Source organism: Zootoca vivipara, chromosome 6, assembly GCF_965207765.1.
Source record: "Zootoca vivipara chromosome 6, rZooViv2.hap1.1, whole genome shotgun sequence".
In the NCBI taxonomy this organism is placed as follows: Eukaryota; Metazoa; Chordata; class Lepidosauria; order Squamata; family Lacertidae; genus Zootoca; species Zootoca vivipara.
Genome location: NC_142589.1, coordinates 47,873,360 through 47,895,215, shown reverse-complemented (window position 1 = coordinate 47,895,215; position 21,856 = coordinate 47,873,360). Strand labels below are relative to the sequence as shown.

General features: G+C 42.1%; 1 protein-coding gene across 2 annotated transcripts in view; it reads left to right on the top strand.

Moving 5' to 3' along the window:
- MBTPS1 (membrane bound transcription factor peptidase, site 1) overlaps positions 1 to 9,740 on the top strand; it is a 31,720-nt gene extending 21,980 nt beyond the window's left edge. For both annotated transcript variants that reach the window (XM_035118276.3, XM_035118277.3), the window contains exons 18-23: positions 686 to 763; positions 2,261 to 2,401; positions 4,812 to 4,943; positions 5,966 to 6,092; positions 7,151 to 7,281; positions 8,891 to 9,740. In XM_035118276.3, coding sequence (XP_034974167.1) covers positions 686 to 763; positions 2,261 to 2,401; positions 4,812 to 4,943; positions 5,966 to 6,092; positions 7,151 to 7,281; positions 8,891 to 9,084 — 803 coding nt within the window. In that variant the 3' untranslated portion in view covers positions 9,085 to 9,740. The remainder of the gene's footprint in view (positions 1 to 685; positions 764 to 2,260; positions 2,402 to 4,811; positions 4,944 to 5,965; positions 6,093 to 7,150; positions 7,282 to 8,890) is intronic.
- Positions 9,741 to 21,856: the final 12,116 nt, after the last annotated feature.

The following is a 21,856-nucleotide window of genomic DNA, read 5'->3' as shown; positions in this document are numbered from 1 at the left end:
GGCTCTCTTTTCCCTTACCACAGGACTGATGGACAGGATGTTTGCAGAGGGGGCCACCTTGATAGCTCCACCACTCTCAGAAGCTATTGTGGGTGGTGGCCTAGGAGAGTGCATTGTTTGTGCCAGCCCTTAATTTGTGGAATTCCATTCCCACAGAGGTGCATTTGGCACCTTAATTGTACAGTGTTTAGTATATGCACTTCTTTACCCTGGCCTTCAATATTGGAGATATCTATATATCTATATCTATATCCACAGAGAGAAAGAGAGAGAGAGAGACTCATTTGTATGAATGACCCACCCTAGTTGTGATTGAATTTGTTTTAAGCTATTTTAATGCAGAGTGGGTAATATAACAAGAACAAGAGCAACAACTAATAGTAGCAGTGGGAATAGTGAGGCAGACAAGGGAGTTGGAGTCTGTGGGACGTTGGGTTGCCAGATCGGGATCTTGAAAGGATACCTGTGTCTTTTAAGATACATATTGTGCAACTTTTAGGCTTCAATCCTGTATGCATGTGTATAAGGAAGGCACAAGAGCTTTCTCAGCATAGGCCCCAAACCTATTAAAATGGTAGTGTGCCTGGGTTGGGTGGCTAATTTGAATCCACCAGTCAAATTATGGCTGCAAGATTCTAGTTATAAGCTAGAATTGGTGAATTGCTCCCTTTTTTATTATTTGCAGTGAACTACGCCTCCGGATGTAGTATTGCAAAGTTTCCAGAAGATGGCATTGTGATTGCACAGACCTTTAAGGATCAAGGTACAGAGCTGCATTTCATTTCATATTCCTCCTAGGTAGGCACGGAATTACAGTTCATGGTATAATTTAACTTCCAGCAGCCCTTTTGGGCATGACGGGGGTTAACTTTTCGCTTAGTTTTTCAAGTAAAATAAAAGCAAGGAGCCACCTTCCATGCTGATCTTTGTTCATCCAAAGTGTCCAAAACTGTTGCACTGGAAAGGCTTACAGCCACATCATGACTCACCACTTTGAAGGTCTAAGTGGCTTCCAAATAACTTTGGGCAAATTTGTTTGCAAACTTGAGTCAGGTGGCTTTCCAGATGTGGATCTCCTGCCCTAAAGAACCACCCCATCCCAGGAGCACTCCCCCACCCAAAGAGCTCTAAAATCTGAGAGCAGAGCTGGTGGGTATGGGTTTGCTCATGGATAGTAAAGTATGAGAGGCTAGCGTGTGGCTCTTCAGATGCTGTTGGACTACAGCTTCCATCATCCATGGCTGTTGGCCATGCTGGCTGGGGCTGATGAGAGTTGGGGTCTGGCAACATCTAGAGGGCACAGCACTTAGCCCTTGGGCAGCATAGGTTTCTTCCTGCCTCCAGCCCTGCATCAGGAGCGCTGCTTTGTAAAATCACTGGAGTTTAAAAAGCAACTTGCAATTTATTGTGAGCGAGAAAGGGAGCTGCTATTTATTCCGTTAATCACTTTAGACCTCTGCTCCCAACACACACGTGTGGCTCTCTTCACGTGCAACTTTGGTACAAGGACTCTGCTACAATTCTTTTGATAACAGAGAAAGGCCAATGGAAGTAGCTTTTTTGTTTTTTAAAAATGGTTTCCCCAAATTAGTCTCCTAATCTTCTTTCCTTTTATGCCAAACCATTAACTATGACTGTTGATAAACCAGAAAGTTACAATTATAATGAAAAGTACATTTGCCTTCTTGTATACCCATTGCTCGCTGCTCATTATTTGCCCTTATCTTTCATGGAAGCAAAATGAAGAATGTTGGCAATTGTATTTGGCTTTTCAGTCCTGTTGTGACCTGTTTAGATCCTGTTTAACCATTTTATGAAGCTCTTGAGAGTTTCAGACAGGGAGTCTTTCCTAAGCCTACCTGGATGTGCCTGTGAGGATTCAACAAGGGACCTTCTGCATTCAAAGCAGATGCTCTACCACTGAGCAATGGGCATTCTCCAACACTCCATATTTCCATTGTAAATCCATTTAAATAAATGTGCATGAGAATTACAACTCTTCTGTCCTTTGGAAGCCATAGGAAATAATTAAAGTGTAGAGGCGCAGCATTATATAGATGAAGATACATAGGATTAAGGAGATGGGAGGGTTTTTCCATTTTGTTTAGACACACACACACACACACACACACCATCCTGTAGAAATGTAATGCTTCTTAAATATTTTGTTTGAGAGCCAGTGCTTTTTGACCACCCAAAGTCATGCAAGTTCATTGGGATGTTGCCATTTGACAATTTTCCTTTCCACCCTTTCCTTTAGGTCTTGAAGTTTTAAAGCAGGAAACAGCAATAATAGAAAATGTCCCCATTTTGGGCCTTTTCCAAGTTCCTTCAGAAGGTGGAGGCAGGATCGTTTTGTATGGTGATTCAAATTGCTTGGATGATAGCCACAGGCAGAAAGGTGTGTTACTTTTGCTAAGATAACATCCCATTACTCGTGTAAGTTAAAGTCTGTTGTCACAATGCCAATGCACAGTGGACAGCCACCCTACCATATGGTAAAATGACTTCATATCTGCCGTAGAACAAGTTCAAATCCCACCTTCACTAGTGGCAGGTCTCTTAATACAAAATCCTATGTGTGTCTGCTCAGAAACAAGGGGCAATTAGGTTTACTCCCAGTAATTGGGCACAGGAATGCAACTTTAGTGGAAGAATTGTTCATGAGAGAGAGAGAGCGAGGAGGAGGAGACAGAAAAGAATCTCAATCTTGCGAGCTAGGAAAAAAGATTTACTAAAAAGAGATGATCTGATTTGAGGTGATTCAGAGTTAAGAACTGCAAGATTCCTTGCAGTCATGGAGTGCTGTTATTTTTGCATAGCAAATTTGCATAGTAAATTTACAATCAAATTTTTAAAGACTTAAAGAGTAAATGTTGTCTCTAGCGGTTTCCTACCACTTGCTGATTTCTTCTCCCGCTCCAGCTTCCAGACAGAATAACTTCACTCGGGCTTGAAAAAGAAACTCCTGGAATGGTTCCATGCAAAGATGTGGGGGTGGAGAATTCATAGGACCAGAAGATCTAATAGAATCCTCAGAACTATTCCTTCTACTTTGTTTCCAAACTCTTTACATTTCTGGATGATATTGAAGGCTTGTCATACTCAAAGTAGACCTATTGTTTCCATTGGGTCTACTCCATGTATGACTATGGTTGGCAGTTATTTACTGTCCATCTTTTATTTGATGCCTTCAATTTGCAATTCCTGCGTTTTAGCTTTCATACCAAATATAGGGAGGCTACATTTTGATCCGTATAATTAATTGTTAGATTTCTTACTCATCCTTCATCATAAGGTCCCAAAATATGTTACAGCGGGAAAAACAATGCAGTTTAAAACAAAATATCAGTACAAAAAAGTAAAATAGATCAAAGACCTGGGAAGAGCTATGTCTTTAGCATACAATGAAAGTTGAATAAATATGGCATAAGGTGCCCCTCTGTTGGGAGGGAATTCCACCACTGTGACAGAGAGAGCCCTCTCCCATGTTACCACCCCTCGAGTCACTACTGATCTTAATACCTGGGAAGGTCTGTAGGGAACAGGACGGTCTTTCAACCATTTGGGACCTAAGTCATGGAGGGCTTTGAACACCAGTATGAGTGCCTTCAATTTGGCTTGGAAACAAACACCAGGACAGCGTCCAGAGGATGCTGTTAAATTCAAGGCTGAGTTCTTTGTATCAGTCAAAGAGGATAGCTTTAAATACAGTATCAGACTGGCTTTCATGTTGCAAATTGAAAGCAGTACCTCCTGCTGTGACATCAGTGAGCTTAGCTGTGTTTAAAATTCCTCGCATATATGATTTGTAAATCCTAAAAACGTGTCTGACCTCTGTTTCTTTTTAATTAAAAAAAATCAAAGGTGAGCATTTCAGTTACATCAGGATTATGCAGATTAACTCCCATTCCCACCAAACAGCTATGCTGGGTGGGAATTGTCTGACAGTGTTTTTTGAACTGTGCTAAAATGGGCTAAACTAGATCTCCAAGAGGTGCAGGTCTGAAAATTTGGCGAGTTAAAATTTCTCCAGCACAGTAGTTTTTGTTCATGCCTAAAAGATGCGTGCCTCAAAATAACCTATTCCCAATTTAAAGGCTGAAAACAATTACGATGCCCCTCTGGGCAGCCCTGTTCTGCTGCATTAATAAACATTGCTCTTGTAAATGAAAGCCTTCTTTCTGACAGCTTAGATTGACTTTATTGCACCATGTCAATTCACATAAGAGAGCAAACAGTTTACAATTCACTGGGTAGCCATGGATGAGACTTCTCCTTTCACAGGGCTGATGTAGTGAAGGCATAGAAGACAGACGTTGAGGCTCCATCCCGTCAGCTCACTAAGCTATCGTGATGGAAGCTTAACTTTCCTTTAGTGTCTGAACCATCACATTAAACCACTGTTTGTGATAGGCAACACCAGAATCAGAAAATAAGATTTGAAATGCATTTGCATTTTGAACTAACAGACCATGGTGATGGCTATTGTTCTACCTCTGAAGGACCCTGCATTATAGAAATGGGAGTGCAGATCAGAGACATGGTTTAAAGCTCTGTCATCCCTGGCTGGGACTGATGGGAGTTGAAACCCAGGCTCAGAGCATTCCCCATTCTGTTCTTGGTCCTAGCAAAAGAATTGGGCTGAGCTTCAGGAGCACAGCACGGAAAAACAGCAGCAATGCGGGAAAACAGGTGGCAGCAGTGGATTTAAGAGAGTCAATCAGTGTAGTTAATGTGTGGAGTTGGTTTGTTTGGCTAGAGGGAACTATCAAAACACTCGCTTTTTTATTTTTATTCTTAAATTCCAGATTGCTTTTGGCTTCTTGATTCTCTTCTTCAATACACATCTTATGGAGTTATGCCACCAAGCCTCAGCCATTCAGAAAACAGACAACGACCTCCAACAGGCATAGGCTATGCTCTTCCAGAGCGAATGGAAGGTGATTTTCATTTGATTTGTGCTGCTACAGATGAGCTGTGGTAGTATTTATTTGGTCTGGGAGTGGGGTGGATGATCCCATTGTTATTATTCTTCAGACTTAATAGTGTAGTTGCTTTTAAAAAAATAAAAATGCAAATTCAAAGTGACTTGCAGTGTAATGTAATACAAAAATCAAAACCAGTATAAAGCTGAAACATAAGCTAAAAACACTAATACAGTGGTACCTCGACTTACGAATTTAATGCCTTCCGAACGCACATTGGTAAGTAAACCCTATCTAAAAATTCGCAAGTCGAAAAAATCCTATCTAAACGGCATCCAAGATGGCGGACGGAGCTCCGTTCGTAAGTAGAAACATTCGTAAGTAGAGTTACTCGTAAGTCGAGGTACCACTGTATACATAGAAAGCAGTCTCGCATTCCACACACTTAAGAGGCTGTAGTGTCTAAAAATCTCTTTAAGTTGAAGGCCAATAATTTGGCTGGGGTGTGTGTGTTGTTGCCTGGTCTGGTTCTTAAATGTAGCCAGCGATGGTGCCAGGCAGGTCTCCCCAAGGAGACCATTCCATAAGTAGGAGATCTACCACTGAAAAGGCCCATTCTCATGTTGCCACCTTCTGGATCTCCCTCAGAGAAGGCACACAGAGAAAGGACCTCAGATGATGAACACAAGGTCCAGGTTAGTTTACTGCTCTTACCTCCCTCAGTCTGTTTGGCAGGGTTCATAACAGGCAGGGGTCAAATGTAAATGTGGTGGGAGGAGGGGAGGGGAAATGCAGGCTCTTGGACAGTCTCCCAATATCTGCGCCCCACTTCAGATTGACTGCTTCCATGGGAAGCATGAGGCAAATGTATCTGCCCTCCAACCAGAACACTTGCTCCATGCCTCCACCTACTGTAGAATTTGGGAGGGCATGTGTACTTCAGGAATGGCAAGTTGTGTTCCTCATGCTTAGAAAACAGCACAGGCAGCAGGCAGGGAATTATCTTCTGGTATAATTGTTTCACTGTGTGATTTCAGGTAACCATCTTCATCGATATTCGAAGGTGCTCGAGGCTCACCTGCGTGACCCTAAGCCCCGCTCACTCCCAGCGTGTCCTCATTTGTCTTGGGCGAAACCACAGCCTCTGAACGAAACGGCTCCCAGGTTGCAATTTCTGATTTTGCTAAATCCACCTTAAGTTTCCAGTTTCCAGTTTTAAATGTAATAAATATGGCACTCAATCAACACAGAACAGGTGAAACTCGGAAAATTTGAATATCGTCGAAAAGTGCATTTATTTCAGTAATGCAACTTAAAAGGTGAAACCCATATATGAGATAGATGCATGACATGCAAAGCAAGATATGTCAAGCCTTTATTTGTTGTAATTGTAATTATTTGTCGTTAGGCAGGTCGATTATAAATGGAATGTAATTAATGAAATGTAATAGTGATGTTTATCTTTGTTCATTTTTGTATTATTGTAACTATTTGTTTTATTACTGTGGAATTTCCAAAAGAAAGCATTTGTAAAAATTAAAAGAAAAATAAAAAATAAAAAGTTGCATTAGTGAAATAAATGCACTTTTCGACGATATTCTAATTTTCCAAGTTTCACCTGTACTTTGCCTGATTAACTTTCCAGGCATATGAATGATACTGTTAAAATAGAATTTAAAACATACAAAAAAAAAAACCCCCCATAGAACCAGCAGTTAGCTAAATTCACACACCAGATTCGCAAGAAACCTGTCTGCTTCCTCCTTTCCCCAAAAGTAGTTTCTAGCTCTCCTGATTGTGGAGGTGACCACCATCTAGAAGTGAAACAATATGGAATGCCAGACGTTGCAGTTGAGGCCAGGTGAAGCAAATGTGTGTATCCAGCATGCACTAACTTCCCAGTTGCTCAGACCATCAAGACAGGCCAGGGGTTTTCATAAGGTTTGGGGAGTATCACCTGACCCCTTCTGACCTATAGATGTAAGGAGACTCCTCTGTCCACTGCGGCTAGTCTCTGCAGTTTCCATGTGTCACTGCCCATTTCTGGCCAAACAAGGCTGAGTTGCTGCCTGACCTGGTTTGCAATCCTAGGTTGTATCCCACCTAAGATATACATAGAGTAGACCCACTGAAACGTTCAGATATTCAAAATGTTTTCTAGCAATCTTGATTGACTAATAGCCCAGTGTACAAATAGTTCTGGATGCTTTCATTTCTTCCAGCAACCTATGGAAACATCAGAAGTTACTGTCAATCGACCTGGACAAAGTGGCTTTACCAAGTTTCCGTCAGAACCGACCCCAAGTAAGGCCTTTGTCACCTGGAGAAAGTGGAGCCTGGGATATTCCAGGGGGTAGGTGCCAGAATGGTGGGACACCTGTTGCCCACAGTGTATCACACCACCCTAAATGAGATAGAAACATACACACATAGGAGTCTTGGTAGACCACAAACTTGGCATGAGTCAACAGTGTGATGCAGCAGCTAAAAAACCCAATGCAGTTCTGGGCTGCATCAATAGGAGTATCGCATCTAGATCAAGGGAAGTAATACCGGTAGTACCACTGTATTCTGCTCTGGTCAGACCTCACCTGGAGTACTGTGTCCAGTTCTGGGCACCACAGTTCAAGAAGGATACTGACAAGCTGGAACGTGTCCAGACGAGGGCAACCAAATTGGTCAAAGGCCTGGAAACGATGCCTTATGAGGAACGGCTTAGGGAGCTGGGCATGTTTAGCCTGGAGGAGAGAAGGTTAAGGGGTGATATGATAGCCATGTTCAAATATATTAAAAGGATGCCATATAGAGGAGGGAGAAAGGTTGTTTTCTGCTGCTCCAGAGAAGCGGACACGGAGCAATGGATTCTAACTACAAGAAAGAAGATTCCACCTAAACATTAGGAAGAACTTCCTGACAGTAAGAGCTGTTCGACAGTGGAATTTGCTGCCAAGGAGTGTGGTGGAGTCTCCTTCTTTGGAGGTCTTTAAGCAGAGGCTTGACAGCCATCTGTCAGGAATGCTTTGATGATGTTTCCTGCTTGGCAGGGGGTTGGACTGGATGGCCCTTGTGGTCTCTATGATTCTACACCTATGCAGAAGAAATAGAGACATTTGGAATCATCTTGATCCAACTTTTAGTTATCAAGATTACAGCTCGTGTATGCCTCTTTAGTGTATGCCTCTTTAGTATGTATTTTTTGGCCATAATTAGTGCTAGCACACCTGCCCACAGCGTTCACAGGCATAGCTTGTGAAATTTTGATATTTTGGAAAAGTAATTTTCATATTTCCAACTTTAATTGTAGCCACTTTCTATGTAGAATAGTCTGATATGGAGCCCCTGTATGTCTGCCATTGAAATTCCTCTTGGGGAGTGCTCTATGGCACATACCCTGTTTATGCACACTGATGTACACCCATGTGAACTCAAAAAACACCCTGGAGCAGGGGTGGGAAACCATTTTCAGCCCAAGGGACCACATTTTCTCATGGGCAGCCTCCAAGGGGCCACATGCTAGTGGTGGGTGCGGCCAGATGCATACCACTCTCCATACAGGCAAGGAAGAGTTCATAGTTCTAGGATACTTTACAGCCAGGTAAAATCAATACAGGAGGGCACATAGTAGGTTCAGTGTTTCATATTCATATTCATTTTCAAACTGGTGGTCTCCCCCACAAGGGAAACTTTAGGTAGGCCTATGCTTTTGATGATCAGCTTTAATAAAATTGCATGGAAGTGATCCCTGGTTGAAATCAGTGAGTTGTATCCAACTAAGTCCTGCTCAGAGTAGACCCATTTGAAATTAATGGGCCTAAGATGGCTGTGACTATTAATTTCAGTGGGTCTACTCTGAGTAAGGCTAGCAACCCAGTAGTTGTGTGGCAGTTTCTGCAACTCTTGTTTGCCCATGGGTTAATGCATCTTCAGCTTGCTTACATTAATCTCCTCCCTTTCCCATACAGGAATAATGCCTGGACGGTACAACCAGGACGTGGGAGGGACGATACCCGTCTTTGCGTTACTCGGTGCTATGGTGGTCCTGGCCTTCTTTGTGGTGCAGATCAAAGCTAAGAGCAGGCCAAAGAGACGGAAGCCCAGAGTCAAGCGGCCACAAATTATACAGCAGGGTCACCTACCAAAGACACCGTCTGTTTGATCACAGTTGCCAAAGATTACCTTCTACTGGCTGCTTCATAGAATTATGATGATCGTTACTAATGAAGATTGCTTGTGCCTGGCCTTTGGTGACTGATTCAAGCAGAAACCCATGTTTTCTTCGGCTACTGACAAAACAAGAACTCAGTGGATCATCACAGAATTTTTTTTATAAAAAACTACTATTATTTTCAGTAGCTGAATCCACCAAAGCCTTGAGCACTATTTAAAAAGAACCGAAATGTTGTTCTATTTCCCAAAAAGGGAGGAAAAGAGACCTTTTTTTTCTTTTCTTTTAAACTGACCAAACCTTTTCATTAGAAGCTATTTTCTATATTTATTTTAGGAAGAACTTGGGAGAAGATCCTCTTCAAGGCTCTTGGCTATCTGATAGCAGAACCATTTTTCTGAATGGAATGCAATTTTCTAATACTATATATTACAAAGAGAAATAGAACTCGCAACATGCTGCTGTAAGGACGAAAGAGCAAAACTGACAGGGAGAAGGGGACAAATCAGTGTGGCAAAATCCTTCTGTTTATTTTTATAAAGCAACTTAACCATGATGTTTTGTAATTTTTTGGCATGATTTCACCATTGTTGGTGGAGAAATTTTTTCCAATAAATATGTTACCTGTATCGAAGCTGAAACAAAAATGCATAGAAGTTTTTCCTCCTTTAAAGCTTGAGTAGGAAGCAGTTCTGCAATCCTTTCTTCATGTTTGCCAAAACCTTTTCATTTGTGAACGGAAGCACTTTGATTGGGTTTTGACTGCCATATAGACTCGCCTGGCTTGCACACTAAGCTAAACCACGGCTTAGCATGCAGACTCTGGGACAGGAAAGTGGCTGCTTACCACCTCCACCACCCCAATATTATTCTGATGCTGTGCTGAACTTAACCCATGGCTTTCCTTAGCATGTAATCAAAAACAGACTGCAAACAAACCACAAACTGCAACCAAGGTTTGCTTATGGTTTACGACTTGTGGTTGGTTCAAGAGAGCTATACCAGAGCCCGGGTTCATTTGACACAGTATGTCCCAGTGGTATCTTCTTTGAATGACAGCAGCTGTCCATGATCTCTGGTAAGATCCCAGCACATGGTCTGGCCCTGAGGTGCAACTTATATTGCAACAAGTTTCTGTAATTTCACACGCCTTCAAATTTGGATCCAATTTGGCATGTGTAAATTCAGTTTTGTTTTTTTAAAGATGGAGTGGAGAGAAGTTTTACCACCCATGCACCTCTTGATTATCATGCTGTGAATACTAAAGTGATGCCGTGGAAGGGTGTTGCATTTATTTACTTCCTTACTTTTCTATCCTGCCAGACAGAGAGATCTGGAGGGTTGTATTTCTCAAAACTGGGATAAATGAAATGCAAACTGCAAGGCACTGAAACCGTCCCTTTAACATGAGCTCATCGAGTTCTTTTTTCTTACATTTTGCTGTGCCTCAAAACTCAACTGTGCAACAGGCTCAAGAACTCAGCAGCTGAAGCTACCCCATCTGCATGCATAGCTGCCAAGTTATCCCTTTTTTACAGGGATTTTCCCTTATGCTGAATAGGCTTCCTCGTGAGAAAAGCGAAAACTTGGCAGCTATGTGCATGCTTGGGAAAAAAACAATCTTCTGCCAAATTTCTGCTTGTCAGGCTTTTAAAAAAAATGAGCCCAACCAGAAATGAGGGGAGCTCTTAGTAAAGCTCTTAACTCTTAAAGGCACAACAAAAAAATTCCTTCAGTAGCACCTTAAAGACCAACTAAGTTTATATTTTGGTATGAGCTTTCGTGTGCATGCACACTTCTTCAGCCAACACGGCTACCTACCTGTATCTTAAAGGCACAGTTTGAGAGGCCATTTGAAGGGCCCTCAGAGCTGCAGCAGTGAGCAAGTGATAATGCTGGAAAGGTAATATCTTTAGGGAGGCCAACCAAAAAGGTCAAAAATTATGACTAGCTTCTAAATTCTTCAGAGTTCTTTATTGAGCAAGATGTAACACAAATTGGGTGGGGTGGGGAGAAGGACAAAAATACAAAAAAAAGTGGTTGGATGTTGTAGCCCTGAGATCAATTTATGGAGATTGTGGGGCTGAGTAAGGTCTTCCTGGGTGCTACAAATACCCAGCTTAGGGTTTTCGGGGCAGGAGCATCCAAGACCCTGAGATTTCAGGGCCCAGACCTGAGACCTAGTGGCAACCCCTGGTGAAGTCATTAAGCATTAACCACAGTCTCTGGGAGCATGTCATTTGAAACACACAGACATACGAAGTCTTAACAAATGAGCAAATATGTCACTGGTTGGAAATTAAGATAGAACATTAGCTAAAGCAGGTGTTCTTGTAAGTAAGTACTGTATGCATTTAATTTCCTCCTCCTTCACTATCTCCATTTTTGTACTCCACAACTGCAAGGATCCTCATTTCACACCAAAAACAGAGCTTTCAAAACTTCTGCTTTACACACTGTGTTTAAGATGGGGCAGGGGTGGAAGAGAAGCCAAAAATACCAATGGGCTAGCAGAAGCCCCTTTTCTGCACCAATATAGCTCTGTCTTCAATCCAGATTTTAGCTGGGAAAACTCCCTTTCCAGAGAAGGGTACTTGGTAGCTTAATTCCTTTAGACCAGGCATCCCCAAACTTCGGCCCTCCAGATGTTTTGGACTACAATTCCCATCTTCCCCGACCACTGGTCCTGTTAGCTAGGGATCATGGGAGTTGTAGGCCAAAACATCTGGAAGGCCACAGTTTGGGGATGCCTGCTTTAGACGGTCTCTTGGCTGCCCTCCCAGCTTGCCTCTAAATAAAATAAACTAGCAGCTAATAATGAATTCTAGCTTTTATAAAGCATTCTGGCAATGTAACCAGATATTTAACACACACATACACCCTGGGGCATGTTTTAAGGGCTTTTTAAAAAATGTGCAGTTGGTCACAAACGTGTGGTTCGATAAATGGGGGTGGAGGGGAATTAAGTGTGTTGTGTGTGTGTGCTTATTAAGTACTTAAAGGCAGAGATGCATTTTAAATAAACGGACACATTCTACTCATGTAAAAACATGCTGATTCCGGGACCGTCCGTGGGCCAGATTTAGAAGGTGATTGGGCCATATCCGGCCCATGGGCCTTACGGTAGTTTGGGTACCTTGCTTAAGACAATCTGCCCAAACCATATAAAATGCTGCTACCTTCTTTTGGCTGGGGCTGCCACCTCTTCCTCTTCCTCTTCTCTCAGGTAATAGGCATTTGCATCCTTTAATAGTAAATACCTTTAAAGTACTCTTTTTTTAATGTGTCTGCTGGAGTCATAAATGAATGGTTTAACAGACCAATGCATTTTAGTATTTTATTGGAAGCCGCCCAGAGTGGCTGGGGAAAGCCAGCCAGATGGGCAGGGTATAAATAATAAATTGTTGTTGTTGTCCCTGTATAGTAAATAAGAACTAACCTCTCCTGTTGAGAAACTGCCACTGATCCAGGGTAAAGGAGCAAAGCACACTTCTCTTGGTTTGGCATTTTTCTTCTATTTTTAGTGTGGGGTGTCTGACTGGGAATTTGTGCAGCTGGAAAATCTGCTTTTAAAAAATCACTGGCATATTTCTGTGGGCAGCTGACAATCTTACCTGTAATGATCCAAGGAGTGGAATAATCTCTGGCCTCCATAATCATAAATGAGCTGTGGAGATGGGTTTTATTTCAGTGTGCCTCTTCAGAAAAAATAGATTTAATTTAAAAAGAAAGATTGAATTTATACTGCTTTTGAGTTTTAGTGTGGGCTGTGATTTATTTTTGGATTATTTAACAATGCCTGAGGAGTTACCGTCCCCCCCCCCATTTTTTCTAACAGCTTCTTGATGACTTTATGGAAAGATGGTGGAAATTCCAGAATTAACAAACCAATTAATTAGCACTGAGGCGCAAGGACGTGACTTCTGCGTATGTGGGATAAAAATCTTGAGGCAGGCAGAATTTCCACTGGTGCAGCTCCCCCCCCCCAATGTCATCATGCAGGGAGGAGCTGGGAAACAAATGACTCAAGCCAGTTTAAGCTTGCTGAATATTCCCCAAGCTCCCCAATGCTTAAATATGTTTTCTTCTCCTTCTTCTTTTTAACAAGGGGTGTCTGTTGAAAAGCTTCCCAAGCAGCCTGGCTGAGAAAACCAACTCTGCCTTCTTCAGTTGCCAGGTCTGCAAGGGATGGATGGAGTTTAGCTAATCAAGGATTAAGCCAGCAAGTGGATACAGCTGGAGGCTGTTTAAACTATAGGTATAGCCTACTGTCCCCAAGCAGAACATGAAGGCAGGAAGAAGGGAGTGGCTATGGGGAGGGAGAGATTGAGTTGCAATCTCAGAGACACAAACTGTATCCCCCCCCCTTCCTAAAGTCAGGAGACAGGAGCAAAAATCACCCCCTCCTCTATATTGGAGTTTCCTAAGTATATCCTCCATGATGGGACTAGTCCTGGATATCTCTTCTCCTCTCTGAATGCTGCAGAAAAGGTGTTCGTGGCCAACATGGGTATAGTTGCTTGCTTCTCTCTCTATATATACTAATGAAACTGATCTGATAACTTTGTGCTTCTCTTAACTCTTGTTCCTGGTATGCCTGTCTTTTGCCTGCACATTTTTTCTTTAAATATGTTTGTGGTGTTGTGGCTGTTGCTTGCTGGTTGTCTCCTGCTGGGAAGGTGAGCCTAGTGCTTGGAAGCAGAGGAGGTATTTTAACCCAGGAGGAGGAGAAAACTCCGGTTGTGTTTTTTTGGGGTCCATAAACAACAGGCAAAGGCTTGTAGCTGCATGTTTGAGCCTCCTCCTGGGAAATGGTGGTTTGGGGGTGGGTTTTTTGGGGGGTGTCTGGGAATACAGGATGGTGCTGCTTGAGGTGCCTGATCCATAGCAGATCTTTATTTGCATGCAAGTTTGTCCCTTGAGACTGCTACTAGCAATGGGGGAAATTTTGTTTTGCTTTGTATTTATATGTGAATTTCCTTAATTCACACTGCCTGAGAGCCAAAATGCAGCTTTCCTTTGAAATTCATACCTCTCTGAATTTTGTGGTGTGGTTTTCCAACACAAGTATGCATATTTAAAAAAGTACTGTATATGTTGTGTGAAAGTGTGCATAAACATGCATATGTTAAGACAACACTAAAATGCATTATATTGGAGTGTACATTAGGCGAAATAGCATACAAAAAGTGAATAGTGGAAGAAACATGCAATAGGTCCCTGATGAATTTTCTCAATTTTCTCCCCCAAAATGTGGAAATGTGGGGAACTGACCTTGACTGGAAAAACGAGAAAGCCAAATTGAAAGATTCATCCATCCCCGTCTGCAGATACTAGGTTTCAAAGCATGCATATGTACTTCCACAATTTCTGTAATAGAGTATTATGAAAGTTGGGTGCCTCCAATCACTGCTGACTCAAGTGGGGTTCCAGGTACTCACCCAGGGTCTGTGTTCCTTTGGAGAGATTGGGCACAAGGGAGGCTAGCGTCTTAATAATTTAGGGTTTATTTTACACCTAACAAATTGCATCACCTAACAAAGTTCACCTGACTTCATCAACACTTGTTGATTGACTAGGATTAAAGACTGGTGCACACTTAGGACATTTACCTAAGTTAATTAACTCTTCACATGCTAATTGCTGGTGCTCAAAATTAGGTCCATACATGGATCTTGATTACATTCTCAAGATCTGACACAGTCTTTACACATAAACACTAATTAAACACCTCAAACAAACCCCTTACATGGAGCCAGTGTGGTGTAGTGGGATACCAAATCCAAACTCCTCCTCCAATAATAATAATAATAATAATAATAATAATAATAATAAATAATAATTTATTTATACCCCGCCCATCTGGCTGGGTTTCCCCAGCCACTCTGGGCGGCTTCTAACCGAAGAATAAAATAATCGATTAAAGATTAAAAGCCTCCCTAAACATGGCTGCCTTCTTCTTCTTCCCCTTCTAATACACGAGACTGTCTTATAACATATCTCAGTTATAACATACAAGTTATAATTAAATCCTAATATTTACTAAACCCAAACATTTAGCACCACAGATCTATTACGAGAGAAAGAATGAGGAAGATTGGCTCTTGGGACTATCTGAAGAAGTGTGCATGCACACGAAAGCTCATACCAATGACAAACTTAGTTGGTCTCTAAGGTGCTACTGGAAGGAATTTTTTTATTTTGTTTCGACTATGGCAGACCAACACGGCTACCTACCTGTAACTAGAATCTTTGGACGGGGGAATCCTCCTCCTTGGTGGATCCCTTTAAAAATAATTATTTTGTAATTAAGTTGTAGATACCTCCTGCCTTGTAGGGATGTGGTGGAATAGGGTTGTGTGTCATACTTTCACTACATGCTAAGCAAAATGTCCATGGTGGTTATGGGGTGGAGAAAGAAGGGACATGTATGCTGCGAGACCCTATGGGTGTGGTGTAGCTCTAGGGCAGGCATCCCCAAACTGCGGCCCTCCGAATGTTTTGGCCTACAACTCCCATGATCCCTAGCTAACAGGACCAGTGGTCAGGGATGATGGGAATTGTAGTCCAAAACATCTGGAGGGCCGAAGTTTGGGGATGCCTGCTCTAGGGTAACGGATGCAGAAGGCATGTGACAATCTTCTCTCCCTTAGTTCCCAGGCATCTCCTTGTAGAGTAACCCTTTGAATTCCTGGAGGGATGTTGTTTTTCGGCGCAGAATAGACAGTACTGAGCTAGATGGATCAGAGGTCTGGCTTGCATCAAGGCAGCTTCTGATTTTCTCAGGTGGTGTTTTGATAGACATAAATGGTAACCATTCACTTATTACAGAATAAAGTAACTCATCGTTGTGAGAGCATATTGTTATACTTTTTTTCCGGGGTGTGTGTGTGTGTCAGGCTTTAAGGTACCTGTGGGTCACTTCCAGGTGTGTGATTCTGTATCTATGAGGTTTGTATCTGTAAGAGAAAACCTGCTGAACCAGTCAAGCCAGCTCCTTTTACGGTATTAAGGGAGTGGCCTTAGTTGTTCAGTTGAAAGCTCATCCACACTTCTTCTTGCCACGACGCTTTTCCCTGGGGAAAACTTCTCTCAGTCGGAGCAAACAGCAATTTGGGGCTTCTCCAGATCAACATTTGCTCTGATTTAGTGCTAAAGAGTGGGTTTTCCCTGGGAAAGGAATGTGAGGCAAGGGGACCTGTGCCTAGAAAGCATGTGTCAAGCAAACACTGCTCAGATTGATGCTTTCTAGGCATGGGACAAGCCCTAAGAACAGTACCTGTTAGCAGCATCTTAAAGAGTGAACTCTGTTGATATAGAAGGAAATGGGTGGGCCTTCTCTCTCTCACCTGGCTGGATGTCCCATCATTCTAGGATAGAGAAATCATTTTCTTTCTTTCTTTCTTTCTTTCTTTCTTTCTTTCTTTCTTTCTTTCTTTCTTTCTTTCTCTCTCTCTCTCTCTCTCTCTCTCTCTCTCTCTCTCTCTCTCTCACACACACACACACACACACACACACACACAACACACACACAACACACACACACACAATCATCATCTTGTTATATAAATTACTGGGAACTGGAAATATTTGCTGATCAGCTGCTGACCTGGACTCCTTTGAGAGTAATGCTGGGATATAAATTTAATAAATAAAACTAAAAATAAAAATCACCCATATACCTATCATTAGATCTTAGAGCTTTGAGGGTTTATTTTTATTTTTTAAAATAACTGGTATATAAATTTTAATAAATAAGATAGTATCCAAACTTTCTGGAAACAGACATTTTTGTTTCCCAAGCTTTTCTAGCTTGATGAAAAGGTCTCTGGGCCTGGATGTCCTCCACTGTATTGTTTTTGAAGTCATATTCAGTTGTTCTTGTACTGTTTTTATAGCTGTTTTAACTGCTTTCAATGATATGTCTGTGAAGCACCTGGGACATATGTGTGGAAGGTGGTTCACAAATTAATGGAAATGATGAGGGTGATTATAAGTGTTTGCCTGTCCTGTGTGGAAAGGCTCAAACTTAAAACAAAACAAAACAATGAAGCCATATTGCTGCCTCATTATCTTGTATAGTCAGAAGATTCGAAACTGTGATGTGTGTGTCATGGTGATGATTTGTGGAGAGGGTCGTCTCCTCCATCCTGGCCTCCCCCATTCCTGCCTGTGAAGTTGGCAGCTTAACCAATTTTCCAGCTAGGTTGACAAAGGATCGGCAAGGTCAAGGGACCTGCCAGAGGTTACCCAGCAAGTCATTGGCTCAGCCAGGATTACAGCAGAGGTTAAACAGCTTAACGAAGGCTGAAAAAAAAATGATTAAATAATCTCTAATCAGGCTGACATCTTGCATACCAAACTTTATACTTGGTGCAATTATAAATAACTAGCAGGGCGGGAAAAGCTCTTTCTCTTAAGAGTGAAGCTGAGGAGGCTCTGACCTGGATTTCTCCAATAACATCTTCTATAGTTGAAATATTTGCCCATAGTTGGAAATGATACGTGTGTGTGTGTGTGTGTGTGTGTGTGTGCTCTTTTTAAAATCTCTCCCACCCCCAATACTTTGTAAACAAGTTCATCCATTCATTTGGATTGGCTCTGATAATAAGGGCAATAATTGAAGGTTCTTTGTAAGACTGCTTGCTGGTCTGATGTTAGGAAAGCTAAGGCAGTAATGCGGCTAGAGCAGTAACAGAGGAACTCCTTCGTTCTAGTTACAGGTAGGCAGCCGTGTTGGTCTGCCGTAGTTGAAACAAAATAAAAAAATTCCTTCCAGTAGCACCTTAGAGACCAACTAAATTTGTCATTGGTATCAGCTTTCGTGTGCATGCACACTTCTTCAGATACCACTCCTGTTGTTGGACAGTGGTTTAACATCATCCCTGATCATTGGTGAAGTTTGCTGGGGCTGATGGGAGTTTGAGCCTAACAACCCCTGGATGGCAACATGTTCCCCATCCCTGAGGACTTGGGCTGGGGAGATCTGGATTTGAACCCCTCTGTGGACTGTGATGTTCAACTTGGATGACCTTGGGACGGTCTGTCTCTTTCTAGTGCAATAAACTGGGGTCACTCAGTTTGTGTATGCCATCTTGAGCAACTTGGAGGAAGGGTGAGGCATAAAAGGATTTAAGTCGTTATGACCATGAAGGAAGTATTGACCATTAGGAATGGCTTAGTAGTATAGAGAAGACCAGGTTAAGAGGGGAGGGGAGCATAAGGATGGTCCTAAGGTGATCAGCTGCACACTGCAAAAACAAACCAAAGCAGATTTGCATGAAACATGCATGTATTTGTATGTATGCTTGTGTATGTTTTTCATTTTAAATGTTAGCCATTGCTTCTAAATTCACATCTAATTTAGAAACAATGGCTACAATTTAAATTGGGGGGGGGCAGTTATGAAGACTATGGCCACCAGGTGTCCTATGTTCCTGCTCAGTCCCTTGTAGGGTTGCCAGACTCAATAGAGGACAGGACTTCTGTGCCTTTAATTGCCCTGCTCACTTTTGAGTCTGGAAACCTTAAAGGAAAAACCAGCAGACCCCTTGCTTGGAAATTAAACAAAGGGTCTGCTGGTTTTTCCTTTAAGATTTCCAGACTCAAAAGTGAGCAGGGCAATTAAAGGCACAGAAGTCCTGTCCTCTATTGAGTCTGGCAACCCTAGTCCCCTGTCCAGGTGCTCATTGTTTGTGGGCAATTTCAGAGTCCACCCCTGGTCTCCCTTCTTAGGATCCTTTACCTTTATATTGGACTTGATCTGGAAAACCTCTCAAATAGTACAGTTAAAGCTATCTGGGTCTTCCTGTTAGGGCAGGGAAGGGTAACTCTATTGGCTCCATGGACCATCTTCTTATCTGGATCTGCTGTGGGGACAAAGGGTTGCAAAGAGTTAATCAAAGTGTCTGAGGCTTCAGCTTTACCACCCATTGGCTGATGGGCTGTACAGCCAAAGCCTGTTTTCTGCCGGCATCATATGTACAAACAGGTTTCTCAGGAACTGATCCAGTGGATGGGTGCAGGGCTGGATTAAGACCTCTAGAGGCCCTAAGCACTTAAAATATTTTGGTGCCCCCATATATATGTAATTCAAAATATAAACAATAATAAACCATAAAATAAAATTGTATTTTTCAAAATGAAACAAAACCTACAGTAAGACAGAAAATAATGGATTAAAATTACAAGAAAGGAGTTCCTGACTAAATGTTGGAAATAATTTTCTAATGGTGGAACCTTGAAAGGTGATGGGCTCTCCGTCATAGGAGGTTTTTAAACAGAGGTTGGGTGGCCAAGTGTCATGGATTTTTAGCTGTTTCCTGTGTTGCAGGAGGTTGATATTAGATGATTCTTTGGGTCCCTTCCAACTCCAAAATACTATGATTTCTCCAGTGAGCACTACTTTGCTCTCCTTGTTGGGATTCTGACTACTAGGATACATTTTCATTTAGAGCGAGAATTGCAAGCCGCTCTCTTCTCTTCAAGTCTCTGCTAATTGGCAGATGGATCTTTCCACAGTGTCACTAATGAAAGATTAGAGGCTGTTCCAGAGAGCCTTTGAAAAACCAGAACAAAATTGTATCAAAGTGCGCCAGTCCGCGCTGAGACTTTCTCATTGGCTGAGTACACCTTTTACAGCCCAATGACTAATTTCTAAATCATACAAGCCAATTATGCCCACATTCCTTTGTGGCAGCTCACAGTGATGAAGGCCGCAAAGGGCACTTTAAATGGCCAGGAACACCTTAGGTTGCAAATATATAATTGGGATGACAGACACAATTAGCCATTAATAATTCCTCATAGCAGCTGATTAAAGTCTCTTTATCCTGCTTACCAAGATCAAAAGGTCACATGGTTGGAAAATAGAAGAATGAATTAAGATGGCTGAGCCGTTGATAAATGCTCTTCAAGAGAAGAAGCTGCCTTAGTCGTGACAAAAACATGTTTGTTTTTATTCTAGATGAAATTAATGCGGAATTACTGCCAGTTCCTCCTCCAAGATATATGCTGTTACCTTGTTTTACTATGATTTGGTTTAAGCTTTTGAGTTGTATCTGAGTAGACCCATTGAAATGAATGGTCATGACTAACTTAGGCCCATTAATTTCTGTCATGGTCAGTAATTTTAATGGGTCTACTCAGAGTTAAAGTTGGTTGAATACAGCCTTTAGTTTTTATTGTAATATAGTACACAATGGGCATAATTGCAGGATGCCTTTGAATGGTTCCCATGTTGTAAGCGGTTCTGTGCCTTGTGCAAAGGGTGGCAAATAAGCCATCTAAATAAATGAAATACTGTAAATATTTGAATAGGGAGGATGTGGAAATTGTGGCAATATCTGCGTTATGAGGAAGCGTAGAGTGGTGGAATGAAATAACCCCCTTTCATCTGTACAACAGGGACAGAGAGTTTTGGTCCAGCCATTTATCAGATCTGCCGGTTTTCTAATTGTATAGAATTTTATTTTTCCATGTGCCCTGTGAGCCGTCCTTCCACTTGCAGTAGCATAGCCTAAGTGATACAGCCCAGACCAGGGATGTACAAACGCGCCTCAGTCTCTTCCAACATTCAGCTGCAGTTCCGTCTTATATTTTCCATTCTCTTGCAGTTGGTTTATTTTGCATTAAGTCTGTCTCCCAGAAAGATATGGTGGGTTGTGGTTTTGTTTTTTTAAATGTATATCATAGTAAAAATACAAATCTTAGCCATCAACCGATATTTACAAATCAGTTTCCTTCCCTCTGTGTTCCCTTCCAAAATGAATGAATGTTCTGAGGGGTTTGTCCTTTGCAGCAAAGACATGTCTTATTAAAGGCAAAGTTAACGAAGTGGATAATTGCCCATCACAAAACCATCTAGGGTTGCAATCCTAGCCATGTCTACTCAGAAATAAGTATCACTGAATTTAGTGGGACTTACCCCCTGGTAAGTGGGGCTAGGCTGCAGTCTTGGCTTCATTTCACAGTTGAATAGAAACTTATCATCCTCTCATTTCTCTCATTTGGGAGGGACAGTTTAGCACCCTGTTGATAATGTGCTGGGTTGTATGAATTATTCCTTCACTCAGTATAACTTAACCACATGCAAGTCCTTTTTTAAACTGCAGCATTTTATTTCTAGAAGGTCCAGAGGGTGGCAACACAACAACTGGCCTTTTTAGTGGTGGCTCCACACTTGTGGAATACTCTCCCTGGGGAAGCTCACCTGGCATCATCATTAGTGCCAGGCTAAAGCATTTCTCTTTTTTGCCAGGCCTTTAGCTCTTAATTATCTTTGGCCTCTTTGGGTGGGTGGAATGTTTTAATCCTGCCTTTTAAAAATAGGATTGCCTTTTAGATTTTTCTTTTTCTTTTATGCTAGTTTTAATATATGCACTTGTTGGTTTATGCATCCTGTCCATCCCACTACTTTCACCAGCAATGGAATGCTCCCCTCTCGCAAAGCTTCGGTGAGAGGGGGGCCTTCCAGCATGCAGCATTGCTATACATCTTCCCTGACCCTGGGACAGAAAGGACAAGCTCCAAGGCCTTGTGGAATGCCCCAGTCACAGAAACTTGGTAAAGGGGGGGGGGTGTTCCGGTGGTGACAGAAATAGTGCGGTGGCAGCAGGGCACAGGAGGTGGCACATTCCCATTTTGCCTCAGGCAGAAAAATAGGACAGGCCGCCCCTGATGGCAAGTGGCCCATGTGGACTGTTTATTGGCAGGTTGGGGAATTCTAATTATTTGGTCATCATGCTGTACAGTGCTGTAGAGT